Genomic DNA, 25,399 nt, shown 5'->3' on the forward strand with positions numbered 1-25,399 from the left:
AACCAGCGTGACAAACCCTTCAAACATCTATTTATGTCCCATCATTGCAGCCCATGTTATCCGAGTCTGCTCATCATGAATCTCGGGCTTTTCAATGAAAAGGAAGCTGTTTCCTGAAACGTGAACAGCCTGGGAATGCATCTGATCGCCAGCGACACACATCCCCTTGGCATCTACCATATCCCCCCCAGACAATATTTGTGATACTACACCTGTTACAACGTCCAGGGGAATAAATATTTCCCGTGGAAAGATCGCGTTAAACGTTTCGTCAGCAAGAAGGGGTGTTTCCACGACCCCTGGGCACAGGGCATTCACCCGGACTCCCTCTTCCCAGAGTCTCTCTCCGACAGAACGCGTGAATCCAATAAGCGCATCTAGAAATTCGTTAGCCATGCCCTGTATCAGAGTAATTTGATTTCTTTCTTCTCAACTCACGTTTAGTACTAGAGTACATCGGGGTCAGCATACAGGGGTATAGACCCCCGATACTCGACGTGAGTATTAAGTTCCTATGGCCTTTCGTTGACTCCGGAGAGCGACGGAAATAGTGCATCGCAAGGTAACTGGTATATAGAGCGCCATTCAAGTTGATATCGACGATCTCAGAATTCGGTTCGGGCGGGATACCATTCTCAGACTTGGCAAAGAAATCGGTATACTCCGCTCTTCCGGCGTTCGCGAAGACAAAATCTATTCTACCAGTCGCATTGAAGATCTGGTCAAATACACTGGCTAGGTGTTGATAATCTCGCACGTCGGCTTGGTAGAATGTGACATTGGGGAGGGAAGCGGCAGCGTCTTGGCCGCGCTCCTGGTTGCTGCCGATAATGTTGACCTGCCAGCTGCCGGTCTGGATCAAGTCCTTGGCAACTGCAAGGCCGATTCCACTAGCTGTTATTTTTTAAACTTTGGTTAATGAATGATCGACGATCCGTGCGGGGATTGTGGAAAGGTACATACTGCCACCGGTGATCAGAGCGACCTTGGCCATATTCTCTGTACAGAATTTCTAATCGAATGATGGTATTTCAGTGAAAAAAATTCGGAGACGAAATGTTTTGGTGGAGGGGCATTTCTTTGATCGATCGTGTGGCTTGACACTAATCGTCGATGGTATGCATCTAAAGTATCGTTTCTCTTTGATTGGCAGGGTCCATGCCAAGTTGGATTACTGCTGGAATCAACAATTGGATCGGAAGGAGATTAATCGCTTCCAAGGTTCATTGTAGGTCCACAGTGGAGTCAAAAGCAGGGAATCATCGGCTCAACATCCAATGAAACCACGTCGTTGGGTACTGGGAATGGCTCGGGATTGGAACCTTGGAAGGGTGTGGATCTTCCCGGGAAGGTGCAATCCTGGAAATGAGATGCGGCTCCCGAGGGCTGAACCGTTGAGGCCGTCAGCCTTGTGGGTTAAAGCTGCAGGTCAGAATTGGAATCGCGACAGCTGCAAGTGTGTGTATAACATTTCCTCGTGTGCAGTTCATGTTCAAAGGCCGTGCCCAGGAATTTGGGTTCTATTCGGAACCTCCTTGTTTTTCGAACGGTCCTGTGCGTTGAAGGTTTGTGTATACTTTGCTCGTAGTGTGGATAGCAATAACAATATTGGAAGAGACTAACTGTTTTGAATTCTCGCTCCTGGATTGAGATAGCACGTCAGGTCATAGTACACAAAGTACAGACACTTGGGATAGAGCGGGACATGTTAGACTTTCCGGCTTCGAGGTTTATCGAGGGCATTGGGCGACAGAACGGCAAGGGCGAACGGAAACTTTGAAGATGAAAGATGAGGTGGACCTTCTAGTGACATACTCTGAAGAGAGTCGGGGTATATGTTGTAATCTCCGATATAGCCCCTTGCGAAGATCGGGGATCTTCACTGTGGAGCACCAAGTGGGTTAGTTCGATTCATGACATTTTCCATCGCGGATAATTAAACTATCAGTTGTGTAACACAAAACTGTGCTTAGAACAATGTATTGAACAATTCCAATTAAGATTGCATTCACCATTGCATTTATGCATTTCTGTGCGACAATCCAGGAAAAGCAACTTAAGATCATCACTCCAGGTGCAACGAACATGCAACCGAAAGCAACAGAAATTCAATCCAGCTGCATGAGACGTATGTTGACCTCGTAATCAATGACAAAAACGCTATCATGTGGATCAAATATAACGGCTAAATTGCACTAACTTCCACCATGTGGGCTACAATCGGACGTGTCCGCTGTCTAATCGACATATCATATCGGAGAAACCCCAGACCTTCACTGGCTCATTATCCGAGGCTCTACCAAAACGGTGACCTCGGAAGAGTATTTGACGATCCGTATTTCTTTCAATTATTGGACGATCATGGCGTTTTTGGCTACCTTGTGGGCTGTACCTCGGGAGACAGCTGTCAGTGACTGGAGGCATTGCAATACTCCGTACCAGGTGTAGGTATATTTCCGATTATTCTCCTTGAGCATGGGAAACTCTACCCCGGTTTATGTGTATGTCAAAAGCGCGTGGAATTCTTTATTGTTAATCCCTTGCCTGAAAGGTAGGGATAAATTCTGAATTTCGTTGGTTAATCTTCCGGGTAACAACTTGACTGCAAAGCAATGAACAATCATTCTCCGCTGCGGATTTTCAATAGTTATCTCAATCAAAAAGCAATGTGCCAGCACATACTGTCATACCGCTCAACGCGTCCTATCTACCGGGTTTTCCGGAAGAATGTGGGAAGAATGTCTTGCAACAAAGTGGATCTTACAGGTGTCAGATCCAAATCTGATATATCCACTCTCCCAAGATGATACGTCGGGAAAGGGTTCTTATGGCTCGATATGATTGGCTAAATCTCTACGACCAAGGTACATAATACTTCGTTGTTTATGATCTGACGGGCCGTTGATTAGCAGCGTCTTGCGTTTTCTCTTGCTTTTTCCTAGGCAAAATAATCCCACAACACAATGTGTAATCGTTCGCACTGGAGCATTCTAGGCTGAAATGCCATCTGCACCTAAGTCACACTCAGTCATTGATGTGATCGGTAAACCTGTTCATGTCATCTTTGCGTTATTTTCATAGTTCTCGAGAGATATGACACATACATAGATGGGGTTCCCCTCCCCCTTCCCCCCCTTTCTCGTCTCCTCGAAGTATATTAAAGACCCCAAACGGAGCCTTAAATAATTCCAAATCATTCAAACCAACAACTTTCTCTCGTTTAATTATACCTCGTTGTTGGAGTTGATCCACCAGTCATGTCTTCCACAGAGCATTCCACCACCCCCACGTGGACGCCGGGAGACTTCGAGCACCCGAATCAAGAGTTTCGCAGGTCAATGATTATTGCACTGGTGTTTGCTTACAGCTTATCCACTCTCTCGGTTGTTCTGAGGATCCTGGCGAGGAAGGTGACGGGAAGCAGGCTGTTCATGGACGACTACTTGATTATGGTTGCTCTGTTCTTCAAATATGCATGTTCCAGTGGAGTCGTTGCTCGTGAGTGACATGAAAAACACTGCATTGAACCAACTTCATACTAACTCCAATATTAGTCTTCTTCAATGGATTGGGCTCACACATCACAATGATCCCAGCGAAGAATCTCCTAGTTTACTTGCAAGTACGTTCACGTGAAAAACTCAGCCCTATATTAAGTACACGCATTGACTCAAGATAGCTCGGATTCGCCAACAACTTTATCTACACCGGCTGCATCGCCTTCATTAAATTCTCCATTTTGGCGCTGTACAAGCGACTCTTTGCAGTCCGACACATGACAATTGCAGTGAATGTCATGTTTATATTCACCTGCCTCTGGGTTGTGGGTGTTTACGTTGCCGGTGCTCTCATTTGCATTCCCGCCAAGAAGTTCTGGGACCCGACCGTTGAAGGAGCCTGTCTTGACACCTCCAAATTCTACTATGGCGTTCAGATCCCCAACATCCTCTCCGACGTCGTTCTCTTGGTCATGCCTATGAGAGTCGTGTGGACATTGCCTATTCCCAAGTCCCAGAAAGCGCTTCTATCTGGAGTCTTCCTCGTCGGTGGCCTGTACGTTTAATATCCCATTCATCTTACGGTGGAAGAATCTAACACTTTGTTTCTAGAACCTTGATCTTCTCTTGCTTCCGCCTCAATGCCATGATTCACCTGGTTAATCAAGGTCCTGATATTTCCTGTGAGTCTCAACATGCTATTACTTCTTTCAATCTCCTGTTCTATATAACTAACCACTCATCCAGACAACCAAGTCCCCGTCATCGTGTGGACCTGTATCGAAGCAGCAGTTGGAATCACAGCTGCTTGTCTCCCCAACCTCCGCCCTCTCTTCAAAGTAGGTCACCGCAACTTCTGGTCTCAGATACGTTCCTCCAACAACATATCCGAGAGGACTCTTGTCAGCTCGAGCAATGGTGGAGGCACTATTACTTCCAACCACAAGAAGAGCGAGTCATTTGCGGTTCGGCAAACTTTTGAGATGCCCCGATTTGAAGACTACAAGGATGAGAAGGCAGTGGAGAGAGTCTAAATCTGCGGACATTTTGCGGAATGGGAAGGCTCCATGCGGATTGCACAGGGTGGTCGGCGGAGTCAGGCGAAACAGGAAAAGGAAAAACTTTAGCACGCTCTTTTATATTCTTCTTTGTGATACCTTCTTTAACACTATACACCTTTAGTCTCCTTATTTATACCTTTATGAGCTTATCTCAAAATATTATACCATTTCTTAATGTCAGAACTAGAGTTTCAACAAATACAAAGACTCCTTCCAATTCGTCGTGTATGTATCTAGGTGTGAAACTTTACATCTAAATAGTCCGATGGCTAAGTTGATTTGCCGCCATTTTCCTATAACTCGGTGCCGTAGCAATTCTAGCTTTCTTACCCCAGATGAGAAGTGGGACGGGGATCAAGAGGATAACAAAGGAGATAACTGCACACAGAATATGCAAGTCTCGCAGACCCATCTTATTGACCCAAGGCGTGAGCACAAACAGTACAATCACCGAGAAGATGTTTCGCATGAAAATAACCCCAACCAATGCGTCGCCGATAATCTAGAAGCCATCAAATTAGAAAGAAAACCCCAACACTCCAAATTGAAATCGGCACTCACCTCTTGATAACAATCCATGAGATACGAAAGCGCAATACCGCTGACGGAAGCAAGTGAAAACCCAAAGAATCCAAATCCGACAGCAAGAAGAGCCCAGTGCGCACCCTAGACAGTGTTAAAAAGATTCAAAACTCTTGCCTCGAATTCGTCACTCACATAGGCAAGACCCAAACCGAACATTAGTATTCCCGCAGGACTTATAATAGCAATAGGCAGAGCAAGCCAAAGGCGCATCTCCGGTTCATAGATACCACCATTGTGCTTGGATAGCCACAAAATGGACTTGTCACTCAAATGTCCGCCAAAGGGAAAACCGAGAACGGCACCGACAAACGGAGCCACATTCATCAGTCCAACACCAACAGCATCGAAGTTATATGGTGGTATAATCATGTAAGAAGCCTGTAACGAAGTCATGATCGCAAACCAGCTCAGTGTAGAACCATATGTGATGGCCGCATACGAAACAGCGGGGAAAGTGAAGAGTGCCACGATCGGTTGATAGAAATGCGGCCACAGCGCTTCATCGGTGGTAGTCACCAAAGCCATGCGCTGGAAATAAGTTTTCAGTGGAATATCCGGGTCTGTACGTACGCGACTGGTGGGCGTCTCATGTGCGCTCTTTGAATCTACCACATCCGGATCTTTGTGTGATTCGGACTGTTCACCAGTCACTTCTCCAACGGTAACGTCACGGCCATCCAGATAGGGGACATATTTCGATTCCTCAAAAAGGAATATCACACAAAGTAGCGTGACTCCGAAGAAAATCACACACCACCACCACATCCATCTCCACCCTTGTGCCACCACGATGTATCCCGAAGCCACGGGGCCAAGGAATGCGCCCGCCGACTGGACGATGACATACCATCCGTTCATCGTAGCGTGCTGGTGCACGAAGAACATGTCAGCGATGGTAATCTGCACGATGATCTCGCTGATTGCGCCGCCGATGCCGGATATCAGGCCGCTGCCCATTATATCGCCGACGGTGAACATCTCGGCTTGCCAGATGCATGATGCGAATTGTAGGGAGACGCTGAGTATGTAGATTGGGCGTCGCCCATATTTGTGGACTAGCGGCATGAAGAATATGCAGCCTACGGCCAGGCCGCTGTAGTTTATAGCTGCGTTGGCATTTAGGATGTCGATGGAGTAGTTGAGTTCTTCTTGCATTGGACCCCATGCTGTGAAGCCGATGTCGAGTTGTACGAAGGTCCATAACACGAAGAAGCTTACTAGGGTGAAATTGAGGATCTTGCGCGTTTTTGACCAATTGAGGGGGTCGTTGGGGTCGGACGATGGGGTGGGGAAGAGAACTAGTTGGTCTCTGGATTGGTGGACTGACTTGGTAAGTCAAGTTGTATATGTAGTGTAGTATTGGCGGTTGCGTTCACTTACTATCTTCCAGTCTGACTGTTCCTGGAGCCCAAGTGGTTCCATCTTGATAAGTGTCATTCTCCATAGTTGATAGTTGGATACTGAAGGGAATAGCGAACTTAAACCATCATGACGGGCATGACGGTCTGTCTATTTAAGCAATCCAGTGATTTGCGCTTGCGGAGATTCCACCGCAAGTCTTATCAAGTGTGAATATAGACTGCGGGGAAACCCCAAGTATACTGGCAGGTGGCTTTGATACGCCAGTCGTCGAATCAGGATGCGTTAAACGTGCCGGCTTGGCGGGATTCGGGGTCAACAGGAAGCCTCGACCGCTGATCTTTTGATTATCTTTGATTCACATAGGTCTGCAACTGCACTGATATCTTCGATTTCGCCTCAATTTAAGCTTCCAACCCCTGCAAAAAGAATATTTTCACCCTGAAGCACTGATAAGAAGAAAAGCGGCAATTGACTAGAACTATATACCGAGCAACAGGACATTCCCGAGGTCAACTTCCGTTCAAGAAACAAAATATTAAAAAAAAGCCTAGTCAAGCGACCAAATGTAAGCGCGAAACATCTCTCGACTATAATCACTCCACGGGTAAACAGTAAGATCAAACTCCGGCCGCAGCATTCTCCGATCCCTCTCAGTAAGTTGAAATTGACGCAGATCAATACAACAAGGACACTGAGCAGTGCAATGACCCCAACCCTTCCTCCTATTCGGATCAGACGGATTCTCACAACATTTGCACTCACGACCACAGCACCCACCGCGCCTCGCACAATCCTGGCGCAACCACTCACTCTTAAGATACCACTGCGGCTGCTTTCGAATCCACATATACCCGCTCTTGATAGGTCCCACCGGACAACCTGCTAGGAGCGTATCGTATATCCGCTCGAGACGCGTGTACTCGTGGTCTAGAGCTATTAACTCTTCGATCAAATCTGGTAGAACGAATTTTCCTGCTTCGCTGGAGCCATTGTGGAATTTATGGATCCACTTTTTGTGGAAGTTCTCACGTTGGGTGGTTTCGCGTAGACGCTCTTCTGTCTCGATGATCGATTGCGCCCAGCGTGATACGACGTCCCAGTCTGTCTCCCACCATATATGTCGCTTGCCGCGTATGATTTGCCAGTTGATCCATCTGCCGGAGGTTTCTGCGACATCTTGGACGTACTCGACGATGTCTTCGAGCGCTGGGAAGCGCATTTGCTTGACTGGGTTCTTCATTTTGGCGTGCGATTTTGGAAATGCATTTGGGAGGTGATTTGAGGTTATTTGGAAGGGTAGAGTTATTACTTACATCACTTTTTATCATCCGATCGGTTGATGGCGTAAATATGGTTTGCGCATCCATGGTGAAACATTGGTATAATTTATTTCCGACTATTCCAAGAAGTGTGACAGAGTAAACAATAACCAAAATCGGGTTATCCCAATACTTCCAATGTTGAAGGGGATTTCGGCGTTATCGCCCAGTGAGGGGGAGAATGTCGATAAGAGAGGGGAAGAAGGAGACTCCGAGCTAATCAAATGCCCCCGAGGTCGGAGCTCCCGTATTGCATAAAACGGCTTGGGTTAAATGCAATTTCTTGACATTGTATCCTCCAAAGTCATCACAGAAAGTCAATCAGTCCAGCATGTCCCACGATACTACCACAGCAAAGCGCCGAGTGTTGGTGATTGGATCCGGTGGTGTGGGGACAATGGTCAGTGTCGCCCTCGAAAGATCTGGACAGGCATCTGTGACTTCTGTGCTCCGATCCAATTACGAACAAGTTCTCCAACATGGATTCGAAATTGAGTCCATCGACCACGGAAAACTATCTTCCTGGAGACCAAGTGCAAGTATGTAACGAAACATCGCAAGTCGAAGACAGTTAGCCAAGCTCCGTCCAAAGCTAACACATAGATAGTCGTCAATGCTGTCCCCCTAGCCGATCCCAATACCCCATTCGACTATGTGATCGTCACAATGAAGAACATCCCCGAAGTGAACAACATCCCCAAAATCATAGCCCCCGCCATAACCCCCGATTATACAACAATCGTCCTCTTCCAAAACGGTCTGTACATCGAACCTCCAATCATCGCAGCATTCCCCTCGAACGTGGTATTATCAGCGCCAAGTTACATCGGCGCACACGAACACAACGGCCACATTATACACGATGACCACGACAATTTCCACATCGGCGCATTCCACAACCCATCTGTGGACGCCGCAGTCGAGCGCGCCAAGCTCGAAGAGTTTGCGAAAATCTATAATGAGAGCAAAGTGGTCGACGCGGATGTCGTCGATGACATCGTCTTCTATCGCTGGCGGAAGGTGGTCTGGAATGGGATTTTCAATCCCATGTGTGCTATCACTCAGCTTGATAGCGCAGCGGTTCGACGATTTGGCGGCGAGCATAGTTTGATTAGGCCTGGTATGGCGGAGATGGCGGCCATTGCGAAGGCGGATGGGTATGATCTTGGGCCCGGGATTGTGGATGAGATGGTTGATGCTACTCCTCTCGAGTTGTCTTTCCGGCCTAGTATGTTGGTGGATGTGGATAAGGGGAATCCGATGGAGGTGGAGGTGATTCTCGGGAATGCTTTGCGGGTTGCGAGGGAGAAGGGTGTGAACACACCGATTTTGGATAATACCTACCGGTTTTTGAAGCTCACTCAGGCACGGCTGTTGGCTGCACGGGGCTTGATTGTTGAACCTAAGGAACTGCCAAAAGCAGATCTGATATAGTCATTTATCTAGACTGTGTTTCGGTTCAAAGATGTACGGTTTGTCAGCCTGTCAGTTTCATTGTTCCACGGCATTGACAAGGAAAAAAAGAAATAGTAACACAACATGTACCCTTGTAGTTAATCTCGAGTCGGTAAGCGATAAGCGAACAGCGTTTCATGAGAAAACCGGTGAAGAATACGAACTACGAATGTCGATCTTAGTTGCGGGGATGCATTGCAGGACTATAATATCAGCAACAATCCCCCAAAATCAACTCCACACACACACTCACAAGATCCAAAATGGATAGAATCGATGTTCACACTCACTGCGTGCCACCCTCGTATCGCGAGTATTGCCTACAGAATGACTTCGCAGGCAGAGGCCACCCAGATGGAATGCCCGCGATCCCAGTGAGTTCCCTCGGAACGTGCACATCACACCGAATTCCCATGCTAAACACAATATAATCCAGGAATGGAGCGCCGAAGCACACATTGAACTAATGAACAACCTAAACATCCAAAAATCAGTACTGAGCATGTCCTCCCCAGCAACACACCTAACCCCAGGCAACGACGAAGAAGGCCGCGCCATAACCCGACGCGCCAACATCGACATGTCCAAAACCTGCGCCGATCACCCAAGCCACTTCCTCTTCTTCGCCTCTCTCCCCCTCCCAGATGTGGAAGGCTCCCTTGCAGAAATAGACTACGCACTAGACCATCTTGGCGCAGTGGGGTTTCAAATCCTGACCAATTCGCACGGCATCTACCCGGGCGATCAGCGCTTTAGTCGTGTTTTTGACAAATTAAGCGAGCGAAAGACCATCGTCTTTTTTCATCCGACTACCTGTCTTATCCGGCACGATGATGACTCCCTGGAAAAGGTGACGCCACTCCCTGGTGTTGCTGCGCCTATTATGGAGTTCATGTTTGATTCGACGCGGTCGCTTATGAGTTTGCTTACTTCTGGGACGGTTGATCGCTGTCCTGGGATTACTTTCGTAGCTTGTCATTGTGGTGCGACTTTCCCACCGATTATGGAGAGGATCGCCGAGTTCTCGTCTATGGTTCCCGGTGCAGGTGATGGGATTAGTGGGGAGAGGATTAAGGAGCTGTTGCAGACGCGATTCTATTTTGATCTTGCCGGTGTGCCGTTCCCGGATCAAATTCATGGTCTTCTGCGGCTGGTTGATTCATCTAGGTTGCTGTATGGGAGTGATTACCCCTATACCCCTGCAGCACTGGCTGAGTCTCTAGCGAAGAGAGTGGATGATGGATTGCAGAGTCTATTTGGATCGGAAAGAACAACACAGATTTTGTTGGACAATGCACAGGATCTTCTTGGGGCAACCAGTAAATAGCATAGCATTGCAAGCAATTCATGATCAAGGAGAGGGACACCCTGATCAGCAATAGAAAACTAATAATTTGGGCTGGTTGTAATCAAATATTATCGAGACCCACTATCACAATTATAAGAAAGCTGTGTAATACTCGTGGACAAAATTCCGAATGTTGAACTGCTATAGATCTAGCCATCCGAACAGCGGAGATGGCTGTGTTGGGATTAAATTAAGCCTGATCCTGGACAAATTCAAGAATTATCGTAACACCGTTGGCATGGCGCAGGTATAGCTGCAGGGTTGACAATGATACCGTTCTTTCACTAGTTGTAGATAACCGACAGATATCTATAACATCTTTGGGCAGTAGATTATCCATTGCATGGTGAATTGAGAGCCGGCCAGGGGTAACAAACTCGATATCAAGAGAGATTGCATCGATCTGAACCACAAACTTGCGTTGAATGTTTTTGATATCAAGTGAATATGGCAGATCGTCTTGGCTAAGGAGATAGGATGCACTTCCACTTTTGCTAAGGAGGCTTTCGCGCCGGTTTCTCGAAAAGCCGGTTATTGCAAATTTCGTTTCGTAGTCGAATTCAAGGCTCGATATGGGGGAAACGTGAGGGAGATAATGTTGTTGTGTGATAGTTGAAGTATTACTCACCGTCGAGCCACTAGTTAGAGGTAAGAATGCAATGCTTTGCGCTCCATACTGCTTCGGAGGGTGAAGTCCTCGCTGAAGCCCTGCGGTCACGGTTACCATCTCATTGGCCATGGATGCCAATATGACTTGGAGCTGTTGAGCCTCTTTAGAAGTCGAATGTTCCAGATCTGGCAGAGTCCATTTGTGATACAGTCGCCGATGAGCATGGGAGATTCGGTACTGGCTATGCTTCTGTATAAACATATCGCAGAGATAACATGCAGATTTGCTGCATCCGATAAACCGTGGACTAGGATCATGGGGGTGGTTCGTGTAGTGGAAAATTTGCTGCATTTCTGCATGAACAAAGCATGAGGAGGAACATCCTTCAGGCGTCCTTGCTCCGAAAGCTTCTAAAGTTTCAATGGTGATGTTGGAGAACAGCGTCTTGTACTCTGGACGCCTACCAACTCTGATAAAATCTCGACACACAAAGAAGTATCGCGCAAGCTTGTCAATTTGACGTACTCCACCTCTGTCACGGGTATGAGGGGAAACTTGGAGCCGCTGAAGGTGTTCCTCCAGCAATCCTGTTCTGCCAATGCTAGCCAATTCAGCACAGCTTTTTATGACATTCTTTTGTTGTTCCTTAATCATGCTCTGGGGAATAGGCTTTTCGAACGGCGAAAGGCAGGCTATCAGCTGGCGTGCTGGCTGCACCAAGATCTGCAGGGCTGGTGACCGAGTACCGATTGTGGAAATCTCGTCAACAAATGCTTGGACTTGCGAGAGCAGACAGGGCCTTCGTTTGGAATAATGATGAGGCTGAGGCAACCAAGGTGGACGAATTCTGCTAAGAATTCGATCATTGCGGATATTAACAACCATGTCGAATATTCTGTCACGGAATTCATTCCGTCGTTTTCCTACATACACATGTCAGATACACTGAAGATGCCATTCGCGTCCAAGTAAGGAAGTACCTTCGAAGGCATAATTGCTCACCAAATCCATGGTTTGAGTCAATTCGAAGACTGTTTTATCTGTAGGTGTGTGGTTGCTGGCCAGGCAGATAACAAGCCCATTTGGCTTCTCCTGAAGAGTCACAGCTGTCACATTTTCGACTCCCTCTTTCCACTGAGCTAAGAAGGCAATATCATCAGCAAGCTGCATCTCATCCTCAGCTTTCAACAAGTATTTTTCTGACTGTGAAAGTGGGTAGGTTCGATAAGAGTGTTCTTCGGATGGTTGGTTCGTTAGATTACGCAGGTTTCGAACCGCTTGGTAAAATTCCTGCGAGGCTGACATTTGGCTCGAGTAACCATGAGCAGGTGGCCGATGTACAGCTATCAGAAGATTGCCTTAGTGACAATAACAAAAATGGAGAGCGCGGTTCCCTTTCCGCCGAGTGTTTGGAGACTAGCACAATCCATATACACGTAATTGATGGACCAGGAAAGCATAGGGGTTTCGAGCTCTCTGTGACGTGGCATATGAGTGCGCGGATATATGCATATTAGGCAAATCCGCACATGCATGACAGCCCTCCCTTTTCCAAAAGTCCCATTCTCCCGTTTTTTGTTTCCCACTGTACTACCAGAATTGTGTCCATCTACTAAACCTATCCGGATTTATGAAAGAAAACGTCAATAGGTGGTCTCTCTTCTAAACCAACTTTCAAGTCTCTAACGCTTCACGCGAAGCGTAACAACACCGATCGGTCGCGAGGCCAGCGCGTTATCAATATAAACACCCCGAGAAGTACAGGAGATATTCTCCTGTTCGAACGAACAACAGTTACAAGGTGAAACCAACTGCAAAGAAGACGCAGTATGCGTCTTTTCCAACTTAGACGTTAAATTAGACGTCAGAGTACTCATTTCAATGAAATCTTCACATAAAGCAAAATACTCTACTCGCCCTATGTATTTATATTGCATATCAGGCTGTATCAGCCTGACGCTCACTAGCTGCCATGAACACACGTGTACTCACGTGAATTTACACGCCAATATTTACTCTATCGAGTAATTTTCTCAGTCTTTCAGGCTCGCCAAGCCTTTTAGCGTAGAATACGCTATTAGGAAAGCGGTCAATACTTGACCGCCCGTACGGGGTTGGCAATACTGCCACAGTACTGTACCGTACCCGGTACTAGCCCCTTCGGGTCGCGCAAAACGCTTTCCGGCCTATGGCCGGCGGCCCCTACCCCGTACCGAAGGCTCCTCTGTGTACCAAAATTTCCCCCAAAGGGGGATTTCACTTGAGGCTCAGACCCGAGTTTTTTGGATACAGTTTGTGTTGATCTCGCACTGTCTTTTGTCCTTTTATCCCATTCCATCCTTCCAGAATGCGCAGTTATTTGTGAAACTCGCGGCAATCCTGTTCCCCTCTCTTCTAATTATTTGGGTACAAAGCACCTTGATACCGGCTAAGCTAATATGTCCATATCTGTCGAAGCCATCATCGCAATCTTTGCTCTATTTGTTGCCTTAAGACCATTGTTTTGCTCTATTTGGAAATACATAAAGAAATATCAGAGTATCCAAACAAGTAATGATCCCACAACACGTTACTTGATAAATTCTAACATTCGCACTTCAGCTATCCCAACCACGGCCCTACCTTTGTATACTATCGCAGATCACCCACACGCGGCGCCACTAGCTAACCAAGTGCGGAGGCCCCACTATGATAGACACGGTATGTATATATCCTTTTACCTGAGATTTTTTAGCGACTTGACTAATTACCAATGCTATACTATAGTCAATATACAAATGCTAGGGGAATTCTACTTTGAACGGACAATTGTTGTTGGAAACTTTCCACGACTAGGAAACTTCTTGGGATGCATTTGAGCGTAATTTTGGGAGGAAAATGTTCTGCTACATTTTGTAATCCCCATAGAATTCATGTCTGTTAACCACCTACTACATTATGAAGCTACCTCGGTCGTCTTGTCCTACTTGTCCGAGCGACTGTTTAACTCATCCCGTGCTGGAGCCCTCTCGTCCTAGCGGAAGAGTCGGCCCGGCCCGGCTCTTTTTGTCACTTCCTATTGGCTGTCGCTGTAGATCCCATAACAGACGTGAAGCCAAGGAAGCCTACGTCTCTCTCACTTCTTCTTGCTTTAATAGAAGAAACGTCCAATATTATTATTCACTTTATCTGCTTACACGCATAATATTATTTACCCGCCACCGCCACACGCCACACCACTTCCAGTCCTGAGCCCAAAAGTAAGGAGGGCAGTCCCCAGTAAGTCAATTAAGTGTACTAAAGATTCAGGCACGACCTTCAAGGATGGAAAATATATAAGTTACCAGTTGTCAATGACTGGGGCTCCACCACTGCCTTGTCTGGTCCCAGACTCTCTCCTTGGTAATAGACTATGAACTCAATAGAAGCCCTGGAAAATTTCCATTTCGTAGGGTTTCACGAACTGGTCCTCGTTTGCATGGTGCTGGTACCAGTCACCTCGAACAGGTTTTGCTTTTGAAACATCCCCACCCTAATATGAAACTCAATACAGACTGTCATATATCTTCATAGTTGGAACCGGGGAGAGACCCTCGTCATGTACCACTCCATCTGGTTCCCGGCCATCCTGTTGCCTTCCACTTCATCATAGTATTTATCCTGCGCCTGGTGTATAGCAAAGCTATACTCTGTGGTGTACTTAATACCTAAGCTTTGTCGTGCGATGGTTGACGCGACAGTAAGATGAGAGCCAGCACCACCGTGTCCGTCTAAAAAGCCATTTGACTTTGAATGACTTGCCATAGATATATACATATACATATCACCTCATACCTTTTCTTTGAATGGGGAGGGCTCATCCACCGAGACCTACGACACACTTACAACCCTCAACAAACGGCTTAGCAAAAAGCCCCATGGGATTGAGAAAAGAGGGAGACAGAAGAAGAGGACATGTATTATTGTCTACAAACAAACTAAAGCCATCTAAATGGCCTATGAAAGCCTAGCAAACAAAATATAAATGGATTTATCTCAGCACACTCCTTCTACCTTCGTTCTTCTTCTTTCTTCTCTTGTTTCTCACTTTTCAATCTTTTACCACCTTGTTTTTACTTACTTCAGAGCCACCACATTTAATTAAAATGGCGCTCCCGGTGGAGATCCAGCTCCGCATTTTTGAAGAGGTGGTCGACACTTTGCCTTGGGAAGAAGTGTGGAGGGCAAGGCTTGTGTGCAGTACGTCGATTCCTTCAGTTATTGCGATCCAGAAACCTAACCTTTCTAGACTCATTTGATCATGAGACTACGAGAATTATGGTCAAAAGTCCCCGGTTCGAAATCGAAAGCTTGTGGTTCGGACCTGGGTTGAGCGAACAGGAACAGGACCGCCAGGATACTCGCATGTGGACTACCCTCCCCATTCGCTTAAAGAGTCTCTATCTCCATCGAAAGATTCAACAGCATGATCGCAACCCATCTGTGTTCTCAGGCTTTGTGCGGGACATCCTCAACCTCCCAAACGAACGGACAAGCGCTGAAACCCACGCCTTAACCGATAAGCTGGTTGATGCTTGGATGTGTAGCAAATTCCGACCAATGCGACCCTTTGTTGATTCTACCGATTATCATGCCCACATGGAATGGGCCATCAATGACCTCCACGGAGGCGTTATCGAATGGGAGCCACTCGAGGAAACTCTCAATCTGGCACTCGCAACAAGCGCCATTCATCGAAATGATTGTTCCGAGCTGCGCACTCTGCTAAGTCAAGGAGTCAATTTAGCACAAGAGAGTGTGCGGTTTGGAATCCTTCCACTCTCAGAGGCGGCCGATGTTGGGTCTAATGAGGTTACGGAGATACTTGTGGCCAATAACTACCCGGTGACCTATGGCGGGACCACAGAGCTGTACCTTCCTTTCAATGCGCTTTATACACACATGATGCGGGGTAACAAGGAAGGGGTGAAGATCTGGGGTGATCATCTCAGAAGGACAGGACAGGACATCTCTGAATACTTACACCCGTTGGACACCGTGGGATTTTCAGACACGGAAATGGTCTTGTTCATTGATGGAGAGTTTGGGGACGAGCTGGGCGGGCCTCTATTCCGTCGCAAGTTGTTTGCAGCCGCCGTCTACAACAAAGAAGCGGAGACCATGCAGGGTTTGTTCGCTCGGGGTGGAGTTGATATCAACAAAATGGAGGGTGAGAAAAACGTATCGCCGCTTGATGCAGTACTGAAGCTCCGATAGCCTCACCATGGGGAAGGGATCACCCATGAGATGGAGAGCAGCAACCTAGTGGTCGAGTTTCTTCTGAAGAACGGGGCCAACCCGGATGGATGTGTGGAGCCAGTGGGTGTATACACACCGTTTGTGGAAGCAGTCGCGACTGAAAACATCCCGGCGGCCACTATGCTATTCGAATATGGCGCTACAGTGGATAAGGACCGCATTCTATCACTTATGGTGAATGAGACCAATGTTGATTGGACCGATTTGTTGCGTCGTATGAACATCACCAGAGGGAGGATTCATGTATCTCAGCAGATTGATCATTTCATCAATATCAAATGGTTAATACGAAAATCTCCCCAATGAGAAAATGATCGATGACCCCATACGTAACATAGTGATAGAAGGTGAACATGCCGCTTCCTCTATTTGAAAAAGAAAAAAGAAATTTGATATGAGGAGTTTACTTCCATTGCAAAGCTATGTAATATTTTTGTGTTTTTCCTCTTTTACTCCAACCCCAAGCAAATACCATCATTCCATAAGCAATCTCCTAAGCAAATTTGTAAGAAGCCAATATCAAACTCCACCTTCTCCACCGAGTTCATCTCTTAGATCATATCAACAATCTCATCCTGGATCGATGCAATAATAGCCGCAGGTGAACGCTGATCCCGCATCTTCTTCAGCTGGAGTCGAACCCACTCGGAAGCCTTGCCATGCACAAGTTCCCAAACAGCCCTCGAACCCGTATGTTTCTTCCGTAACCATCCCATTGCTAGCAGGGTTGCGAGAACAGTCGCCTCGTCACCATGCGGGAACCCTTTTTCAACCTGTCGATTGACACTGCGGTACATTGTGACCAATTTGTTGATTGTCGAGTTCATGTTACATTCTAACAACTCGAAGAGTTCATTCGACCACATCCAGCTGCCTTCAAATGTTTGCAGTTGGATAAGCTCATGCATTCTCATCTGCGGGGTTTTCGTCGAAGTAGGAACCAGGGTGGTTACAACTGGTACCGTTCGGTGCAGCATGCCACCAAGCCTTGGGGCTGCAGGTGATGCCGTTGATCCACAAAGAGGTCTCGGGACTCCAGGTTCCATGGTTCCAGGTGCTGCCACTTTGGCTTGCACCATGCACATTGCGAGTGCAGGTGCTGCGGCACGACACAGACGATTCGAATCTCCAGGTCCCATGGATGTAGAAGGTGCTACTTGGTTGCTAGAGGTATCGCGGAGTCCAACCTGCATCATAGATCCCTGAATATTGGGGGCACAATCACCTTCTACACCACCAGTACGGCCACCACGTAAACCAACTCGGCGACCATGCACACCACCAGTGCGTGTAATTCCAGGACCTGAGAAACTAAGAGGGGCCGGAATGCTCGAAAATCTAGCAGACTGGGCCCTGAGAGAAACTCGCTCGACGACATGTTCTCTTGGGGTATGCTGTTTGTCCTGTTGTTCTGAAGAAGAAGAGCTGTTCTCTTCCAAGGCCACGAAAGAGCAATATTTTCCAGTGACCTGGAACTTGATTCCCAGGTTCTGGCATTCACGCTCTGCAAGTCTCTGCTTTGTGTCGGCGTGGAAGTGTTTGAATTTGTTTCCTTTCTCGTCCTTGGCATGGGACACCCAGCCGTGTCCCTCTTCGAGCTCGATCACGGCCTTGCGCGAAGCCAGATGGTGAATCGTTTCGCCGGTTCCAATGTCGCAGACTGGAATTCGCAGCTCCAGTGGACTATCGTTGGAAGTAGCAGTGAACTTCAGCCACTTGGGAATTCTCTTGGACGAGTGCGGGTTCATAAGGAGGAAGACATTTGTCCTGATGAACGGGTACAGAGGTGGGATGTTGTAAGGAGCTCTGATTGCTCTTGGGGGGGCGATAGTGGGAAGGGTTTCAGCTGCTCTCTTTTCGGCATCGACATTTATGTTGGATTCCTGGAAGTTCTCATCGTATAGCAAAATCGGCTGCGATGAGCGCTGCGATGAGCTGCCTGTTGTTCCTTCCACGGAAACGTCTCCATCTCTCTCCTTCTCTTTGCCATCCGTCTCACTGTCGGTAAAGTTCTCGGTATCGCTCACAAAGTCGAACTCAGGCTCTTTCTCGGTGTCGTATGCAACTTCGAGCTCGAAGTCGTGGATATGAGGGGTCAGGGCACCCTTGAGCATGCGGACGACCTTGCGATCGAGTTCTTCGTACTCCATGACCGACTGGCAGAATCCATTTCCTGCTCTTGCAATTCCCTCAATCAAAGAGTGAGATGCTGCTTTGCCAATACCGAGTGAGAAGAACCGAGCAGTGTTATCAGCAGCCTGTTCGCGGACGAAGTCGAACAAATCGGTCCTGGTGGTCGATCTGCCCATCAGTGAGGAGCAGCACATCCAAATCTTTGAAATTGAGTCGATTTTGAACAGTTGCCATGACTGCTCTCTGCATCTGAGTGCCACCCATATCCGCCTCGACGGTGTCAACAAAATCCAAAGCTTGCTGCAAGCTTGATGCATCGTACACCTTGCTCGTTGGCCACATGAAGGAGTAGGAATATCCGAAGGAGCAGATATTGAAGCAGATACCGACAGGCAAAGACTTCAGGAGAACTTGGAGTGCAGATCTCAAGGTTGGGATTTTGTTTCCCATGCTCCCACTTCTGTCAATGACAAAGACCACCTCAGGACTAGCCTGTTGGAGGCTAAATTTTGGCACGAGGGTTACCATCAGGGCTCGCTGGTTAGGGATTGTTGGATGTCTTTCAAGCAATGCGCAGGGAGTATCAAGCCCATCTGCTTTGATGAGAACGACAAAGTCTTTTTCCAGGGCTACAGGTTTGTTGCTCTGCTGAGAGATGACAGAGGCAGATGCTTGCGATGGTTCGAAGTTAGACGATTTGGCCGGTGTAGAAGAAACTCGTCCGAGAGAGACCTTGACCGAATGACTTGGGGATTCCAGCTCTCGGATCACCAAACCCTTCTCCATCTGAACATCAACGGTGATAGACATTCCTTTGAGGTTGGCTGGCAGACCAAATACAGATAATTGGGTTGAATCATAAGGCATTCTAGTTCCATAGCGAGGAGCGATGGTGCTTGGTAGTGTGTAGCGAATTCCATCAGTCTGGGAATCTTGTTTCAACTCTCCCACGAAGGTGATGTCGACGTTAATCTTTCCGTGGGCGGGGACATTGCCGAGTCGAATGACAAAAATGTCATTCATGGAGGTGTGATCCATGACGGCAGCAGTCTGATGTTGAGCCGCCGCATTTTTGTAGTCAGCATTGGCTTGTGACTTAGTCTTCGCCTTGCTGCGTAGGAGACGAGATCCAACCTTGCATTCAAAGCCGACAACACTAACACCATCGTAAAGAGGGAAGTGGTAGGATATCTCTTCGATGGCCTTGTCAGATGGATTGACAAAGGTCTGTGTCAAGGTTGTACGGGCGGCAGAGGAGAGGATAGTGGCATGGGCCTTGAGTGAGACCTGTGGGAGGTACTGAGGCTTATTGTTATCAGGATCGTACCAAAGGCATCCATAGTAGCTAGCCATGATGGGCTACCAAGCTGCAGTGAAACAAGGACAGTGATGTAATGTGAGATAGAATTCGATGTGTTGGGTGCTGGTTTTGATAGATGAATTAAAATATGAAGAGGATGAAGAAGAAGAAGAGGAGGAGGAGGAGGAGGAAGAGGTGCAAGGAAACTGCAAACTTATATAGAGCCGTTTACCTAATTTGTACATCTGTGCAGCCATCCAGATCGGAGCCACCCGTTTGCTGCCTATGGTTCAGCAAATGCTTATTTTGACAAACAATTTACTTCGGAGATAGTTCTATAATGACTCATTTGATTCACTAGGATCTATCTAGGTAGTGTCAGGTATATCATGACAGAATTACATTTTGACCACTTCTCTAGATGGGTCGTAACTACAAACTCCACATTTTATATGGCCGACCACATGCTATTAGTCAAAGGCATCTTTGTTTTGCACGGGTGAAGTCGATATATCTTCATGTATAGTGGATTTATGAATCGTCCAGGTATAACAGATAGGAAAGGGTGGCTGCTTTTCAATAAGCATATGCATTTGGCTATAGGTCACTTAGAACATGAACCTCTTGCAATCTACTATGGACCGTCGATGGTGCTACGTTGACAGTATCAATTCCAATGATTAATGTTGCAAAGGCAGCTCGACAACCTCAGCTGATGATTTCATTAAAAAAATGTGCTACTACCAATTAAGTATTCACCATATCCAATAACTTTTACAACCGAAACAGCACCTCGCAAGGTGCCCAACCAATGCCCATATCATACATTCCACATAGACCTCATGAATCCAACTGAAACCTCCATATCAACAAAATACTAAATTGTACACACAATTACAGCTTGTACTGCAACAAGTTGCCGACCATCTCACGGGCAGTGATGCGGGTGGTAGCCCACAAGGTCGGGAAGTCCAGGGTGCTGGAGAAGGTATCGGCGTAACCGAAGAAGAGCATGGGAGGGATCCAGCCACGGGCGTACTCCAGCGCGAAGCAAGACTCATCCATCTTGTACTGCTTGACCTCGCCGCGGACCAGGTGGTGCACGCTGCCGGCGGGGTAGACCTCGGGCTTGAACTCGCCGGGAACGTAGGCGAGCTGGGTACCCTGGAGGATGTTGAAGTAGTCATCGGCGGTGTGGCGACCAGTGTGGCCTTCAGTGCCGATAGCGGTACCTGCGGAGAATTAAATGTGGTTAGAAAGGGAAATGGAAATTGTGGTCGACTTTGTGGCGGGTGTAAAAACTCACCGAAGATAATAAGGTACTCGGTGATACTGGCGTGGATCACGTACATGGCGCCCATGGCGCCGCCGGCGTTGTTGAATACCCACTCCTCCTGGGTGCTCAGGTATTTGGGGCCAACCTTCTGCTCCAGCTCGGCGACGATGAAGTTGACAATGGAGCGAGTGTCCTCGCCGTGGGCACTGATGGCGCGCTGAGACAGATCATGCAAGTGCTCTGGGTCAAAGACGTAGAATTGCTCAAGGCGCGCATCGAGGTATCGGTAGACGGCGGAGAACAGGGCCAAGAAAATGGCGAGGTAGCTGAGGGTCTTGAGGGAGAAGCAGCGGCAGCGGCAGCCGGAGCTGGAGCTGGAGGACTTGGAGGATTTGGAAGGCATCTTGGGAGTTGTGGAAGGGTCCTGGAGTAGCAAGAAGAGGCAATCGAGCATTTAAATTTAATTTCAGCCCCTGGCGAAAACCCCGGAGTTCCACCCGGGTGGGGCCTCAAAGCAAAACAATTGATTAATAGTTGAACACCCTCGCTTTGGTTCAATTCATCACTACAAAGTACAGTCTAGATCAATTCCTTACTCAAACATGTCTCATTTCTTACTTCAATACATGCACCTCCCATGTACTAGATATCTAATTTGTAGAGTGTTAGTATAGTTTGAAAATGTGTTTGTAGATATGTTTGTATATGTTTGTACATGTTTGCATTGTTTAATTTGGCTGACACATCAACAGCCCATGCCGGATGCTCAGAATCCGAATTGGCGTCTCTTTCATTGGCCAATTGGCCAATTGTCCTCGATATCCCCTTTCATCAATGATGTTGCCTACTCCATGCTGTCTAACATATATGCCGTATTATGTCCTGAAACCGGTACCACCAGCTCAGGACTTAATAGAAGATATCATGGAGCATAAAGGATCCTACAAGTATATAGGGTGGGAAGGAACAAAGGTGTGAAGCTTCCATATATAGTTGTGATAAAACACATCAGAGACGAGATTGTAGCAGTCCATCCGTTTCGGCAATTCTGAATACATACTTGACTGCACTTGCCTTCCCACCTTTCAGATCCTGCAGAGCACGCTCGATCCCTTCCAAGCCCCCAGGGACGACCTCATAGGGGTGACCCTTGAACCAACCTTTGAACAAACCTCTGGCGAAGAATTTGTACATCACAGACCCAAAATCCTCATCATTCAATGCACCCACAAGCGGCTTTTCTCTTTTAATTCCTGGGTAACTGGAAGAGTGAACTTTCCCGACTTGGGTATATGAGAGCTCCACGCTATCGGGTATGGTCTCATACTCCTTTCGCGCCAATACGACGGCAATTTTGCCGATACGTGCGTCCAAAACCTTCGCCAGGTTCTGATAGCTTCCTTTTCCGGTAACAGCATCGAAAGCATACTCAAGCTTTTCGCCGTCTCCCAGCGCTTCGCGCAAACCTGCGACAACTGCATCGTCGCCATTGCGGTAGTCAACTACAGTATCCCCCTTTGACCGATCAATGAGAGTCTCAACAAATGAGCCACCCTGGCCAGCCACACAGATCAATGGGTGTATGTTGGATAGAGAAGCTAACTTGACAGCGAAGGCTCCCACCGCGCTCGCAGCTCCGTAGATGACAAGAGGGAGTCGGTTTTGGGCAGGACGCCAGGGAAGAGGTAGATTAAGTCTCTGATATAACCCCACGGCGGCAGTCATACCAGCTAGTGGGATGGTAGCGGCTTCTTCGAAAGAAACTTGTTCAGGGATGTGGAATGTAGTATCTGCGCGCCCGACTGCATATTCGCCATAGCTTCCATGTGGACTTAGCATCTCATGGAAGCTGGCGACTCTATCTCCTGGTCGGAATTCAGTTACGTTACTGCCGACTGAGTGCACAATGCCGGCTATGTCATCGCCTTGGTTGATGCCAGGGACTATGGGCAGAAATACATCAGTAAAGCTTCCAATTTGCTGGTAAAGAGAGAATAGTAAACCCACATCGCTCGGCCATCGCCCAATCCTTAGGATTGGACCCAGAGACATGCACTTTGATTATAAGATGGTCTGGGCTTGGGATTGTTGGAAAGTCCACGTCTTGGATCGTGACTTTGAGGTTTTTTGACACCACAGCTTCTTTCATTTTAGCGGTGCTCAGTAAAATAGTATAGTGCCTCTCAAAACAGCAATGACACAGGATTTCAGACAAAATCAGCAACCGAATTTAGATATATGAGATTGTTAGAACTGAAGATTTGTCGGCGAAATTGATGTATCTTGTGAATTAAATTCCCCCGAATACCGACTCCACCCCTGCCGAGGTTAATGCAGGTTGATTACATATCATCTATTCCGACAGGTTCCTACCTGGGCATCCCTGTTTGAATTCAATCAAAGTTAGTATTTAACTACATGAGACATCGATGGCACCTAGACAAGTTCCCACAGTCTGCGGAACGCGATCGCCAGAGACATCAAACTTTAATCTTCTATCATACTCCACAAGGCCTAGGGGACGGAGTTAGTTCAACAGGGCTAGTACTGTCACAAGCATAGCTTGCAGCTAATTCTTCCCCAGTGCTTTCTTTGAGTACATTGTAACCGGTGAAGGCGTAGAAGCCTTTCTGAGAGCAGGAAGCATACGTTGTTTTGGTCGCACTGTTAGGAGCCATTCCACATTGTCTCATCGCATCTCTCTGCACTTGCCGAAATTATGGTTCAAGCTTCATGCGCGGTACGACGTGGACAAGGAGAAGAGGAAATAGATCATGCTGTTTTCGTTTGGGTGTTGGCTCTTCCGTACCAAGCAAAACTTATTGCCCGGTGTAGACCAGAGCAGACTGAATGCAACAATGACGCTTCCCTTGGGACAGAATGCCAACTTTCACTGTTTTCCTTCTTCTGTGGGATCGCTGTCGTGGTCAATTTTGCCAGGGGCCATGTAACCTCGAAATGGGTGATATATATATTTGGTAGAAATACATCTAGTCTTGAGTCAGGTCCACTGGGTATATATATCCACGGATGTAGTGGTGTCAAAGCCGCGGGGCTAACTGTTACATAGTTTGCGTAATATCAGGGAAGCTACAACCTTGGAAGGTGCCCGCAGCAATCCAAGTACCCATGTACCTACCCATCTGTGCCTTCCCTTTTGGGTGCCTTCCCTTTTTGGCCAAAACTTGTCACCCATCTCAGTTCCCCGTTTGCCCTCAGGCACTGGGGTGGTATAAATACCCCCCTTCCCCCACTTCTCTCTCTTCTTCTTTCTTCCTCCTCCATCCCTCCGGGTCCACATCGCACATCGTGTTCCTGTTGTCCAGTGAAGGTATCCTGAGGGCACTGATGATTCTTTGACGCGGTCCAGTTAAGGCTGAAACTGGGTTAGGGCCTCTGTCCTAACTCAATGGCACGAAGCATGTCGAGGCCTGGATTCGTTCCCCCCGCGACCTCTGTGGATACAGACTGTACTTTTCTGGGTTCTCCACTGGTCTATCAGGAGCTGAACAACGTGCTCTTTGAGCCAATCTTTGAGCCAATTTTTGGAACCTATCATACAGAGATAACGCTCTGTTGTCTATGGGTTCCTTCCCAAGGACATTTTTTTCTTCTTCTTATTTTCAATGTTACTGTTTGTTGCCAGTGTGGTTGCCTAAGACCTGGTTGTTTGTTTTACTCCTTGACTTGATTGATTCTTGTCTTTCTTATACATATTGTCAGTCAGTCATGAAGCGTGTTCCTATAGATTTGCTGTTTTGTTCTTAGCTATGTACTTAGAATGCAGCTATATATTTTCGTTTTGGTTTCTCATTGCCCCTTATTCTTGCATCATTCCTAGCTTTAGTCCCTTGAACACTAGTGGTCGTCCACTATATTACAGTTTATTGGTTTTTAGTTCTTCACCAGGGGAGTAATCATCCCACAAGTGGGACGCTATATATAGTGCCACGTGTGGCGCGCATGCTATATCCATGGGAGCCACTATGTTTCAACTAGTGCTGCCTAAAGGTAATGGTCTGTTCCTGCACAGTGCCCTTTGGGGCAATACGAGCAATAGCCTCATGCCCCACTCATATGTACTCTATAGACACACCAAAGTCAGGAAACGAAGTGATTCCCATTGGAATATCACACCTGGGAAGAGCGTGGATCCCACATGTCAGTGTAAAATAC

The 25,399-nt window shown here is 47.3% G+C and overlaps 10 protein-coding genes across 10 annotated transcripts; 4 read left to right on the top strand and 6 right to left on the bottom strand.

Annotated features, from left to right (window-relative positions):
* Positions 1–27: 27 nt before the first annotated feature.
* On the bottom strand, positions 28–994 carry N7487_006695 (Glucose/ribitol dehydrogenase; the record flags this gene model as incomplete). The annotated part of the gene is made up of 3 exons (XM_056874442.1): positions 28–377; positions 439–894; positions 964–994. 3 exons carry the CDS (start codon positions 992–994, stop codon positions 28–30), a joined length of 837 nt encoding a protein of 278 aa, XP_056732162.1.
* Positions 995–3,156: 2,162 nt separating this feature from the next.
* N7487_006696 (uncharacterized protein) lies at positions 3,157–4,723 on the top strand. Its single transcript, XM_056874443.1, has 5 exons — positions 3,157–3,498; positions 3,555–3,622; positions 3,680–4,053; positions 4,110–4,180; positions 4,245–4,723. The coding sequence occupies exons 1-5, from the start codon at positions 3,258–3,260 to the stop codon at positions 4,529–4,531; spliced, it is 1,041 nt and encodes a 346-aa protein (XP_056732163.1). The 5' UTR covers positions 3,157–3,257; the 3' UTR covers positions 4,532–4,723.
* Positions 4,724–4,811: 88 nt separating this feature from the next.
* N7487_006697 (uncharacterized protein) lies at positions 4,812–7,745 on the bottom strand (the record flags this gene model as incomplete). Its single annotated transcript, XM_056874444.1, has 5 exons — positions 4,812–5,060; positions 5,120–5,224; positions 5,276–6,469; positions 6,524–6,603; positions 7,316–7,745. 5 exons carry the CDS (start codon positions 7,743–7,745, stop codon positions 4,812–4,814), a joined length of 2,058 nt encoding a protein of 685 aa, XP_056732164.1.
* A 410-nt stretch (positions 7,746–8,155) lies between these two features.
* Positions 8,156–9,258, top strand: N7487_006698 (ketopantoate reductase family protein; the record flags this gene model as incomplete). The annotated part of the gene is made up of 2 exons (XM_056874445.1): positions 8,156–8,363; positions 8,432–9,258. 2 exons carry the CDS (start codon positions 8,156–8,158, stop codon positions 9,256–9,258), a joined length of 1,035 nt encoding a protein of 344 aa, XP_056732165.1.
* A 284-nt stretch (positions 9,259–9,542) lies between these two features.
* N7487_006699 (amidohydrolase family protein) lies at positions 9,543–10,606 on the top strand (the record flags this gene model as incomplete). Its single annotated transcript, XM_056874446.1, has 2 exons — positions 9,543–9,653; positions 9,716–10,606. The coding sequence occupies 2 exons, from the start codon at positions 9,543–9,545 to the stop codon at positions 10,604–10,606; spliced, it is 1,002 nt and encodes a 333-aa protein (XP_056732166.1).
* Positions 10,607–10,817: 211 nt separating this feature from the next.
* Positions 10,818–12,542, bottom strand: N7487_006700 (nucleic acid/nucleotide deaminase domain-containing protein; the record flags this gene model as incomplete). The annotated part of the gene is made up of 2 exons (XM_056874447.1): positions 10,818–12,160; positions 12,218–12,542. 2 exons carry the CDS (start codon positions 12,540–12,542, stop codon positions 10,818–10,820), a joined length of 1,668 nt encoding a protein of 555 aa, XP_056732167.1.
* Positions 12,543–15,361: 2,819 nt separating this feature from the next.
* Positions 15,362–16,472, top strand: N7487_006701 (uncharacterized protein; the record flags this gene model as incomplete). The annotated part of the gene is made up of 2 exons (XM_056874448.1): positions 15,362–15,455; positions 15,505–16,472. The coding sequence occupies 2 exons, from the start codon at positions 15,362–15,364 to the stop codon at positions 16,470–16,472; spliced, it is 1,062 nt and encodes a 353-aa protein (XP_056732168.1).
* A 593-nt stretch (positions 16,473–17,065) lies between these two features.
* Positions 17,066–20,000, bottom strand: N7487_006702 (VIT and vWA domain-containing protein; the record flags this gene model as incomplete). The annotated part of the gene is made up of 2 exons (XM_056874449.1): positions 17,066–18,772; positions 18,795–20,000. 2 exons carry the CDS (start codon positions 19,998–20,000, stop codon positions 17,066–17,068), a joined length of 2,913 nt encoding a protein of 970 aa, XP_056732169.1.
* Positions 20,001–20,841: 841 nt separating this feature from the next.
* Positions 20,842–21,626, bottom strand: erg2 (C-8 sterol isomerase ERG2; the record flags this gene model as incomplete). Its single annotated transcript, XM_056874450.1, has 2 exons — positions 20,842–21,179; positions 21,254–21,626. The coding sequence occupies 2 exons, from the start codon at positions 21,624–21,626 to the stop codon at positions 20,842–20,844; spliced, it is 711 nt and encodes a 236-aa protein (XP_056732170.1).
* Positions 21,627–22,231: 605 nt separating this feature from the next.
* Positions 22,232–23,372, bottom strand: N7487_006704 (zinc-binding alcohol dehydrogenase family protein; the record flags this gene model as incomplete). Its single annotated transcript, XM_056874451.1, has 2 exons — positions 22,232–23,166; positions 23,231–23,372. The coding sequence occupies 2 exons, from the start codon at positions 23,370–23,372 to the stop codon at positions 22,232–22,234; spliced, it is 1,077 nt and encodes a 358-aa protein (XP_056732171.1).
* Between the last annotated feature and the right edge of the window lie 2,027 nt (positions 23,373–25,399).

Source organism: Penicillium crustosum (genome assembly GCF_028827405.1).
Source record: "Penicillium crustosum strain IBT 35664 chromosome Unknown utg000002l_segment0_segment0, whole genome shotgun sequence".
Taxonomy (NCBI): domain Eukaryota; kingdom Fungi; phylum Ascomycota; class Eurotiomycetes; order Eurotiales; family Aspergillaceae; genus Penicillium; species Penicillium crustosum.

Coding starts and splice junctions, on each gene's coding strand:
- N7487_006696 (XM_056874443.1), top strand. CDS start 3,258: ATGTCTTCCACAGAGCATTCCACCACCCCCACGTGGACGCCGGGAGAC. Junction 3,499..3,554: donor TTCCAGTGGAGTCGTTGCTC/GTGAGTGACATG, acceptor CTCCAATATTAG/TCTTCTTCAATGGATTGGGC. Junction 4,054..4,109: donor GTCTTCCTCGTCGGTGGCCT/GTACGTTTAATA, acceptor CTTTGTTTCTAG/AACCTTGATCTTCTCTTGCT.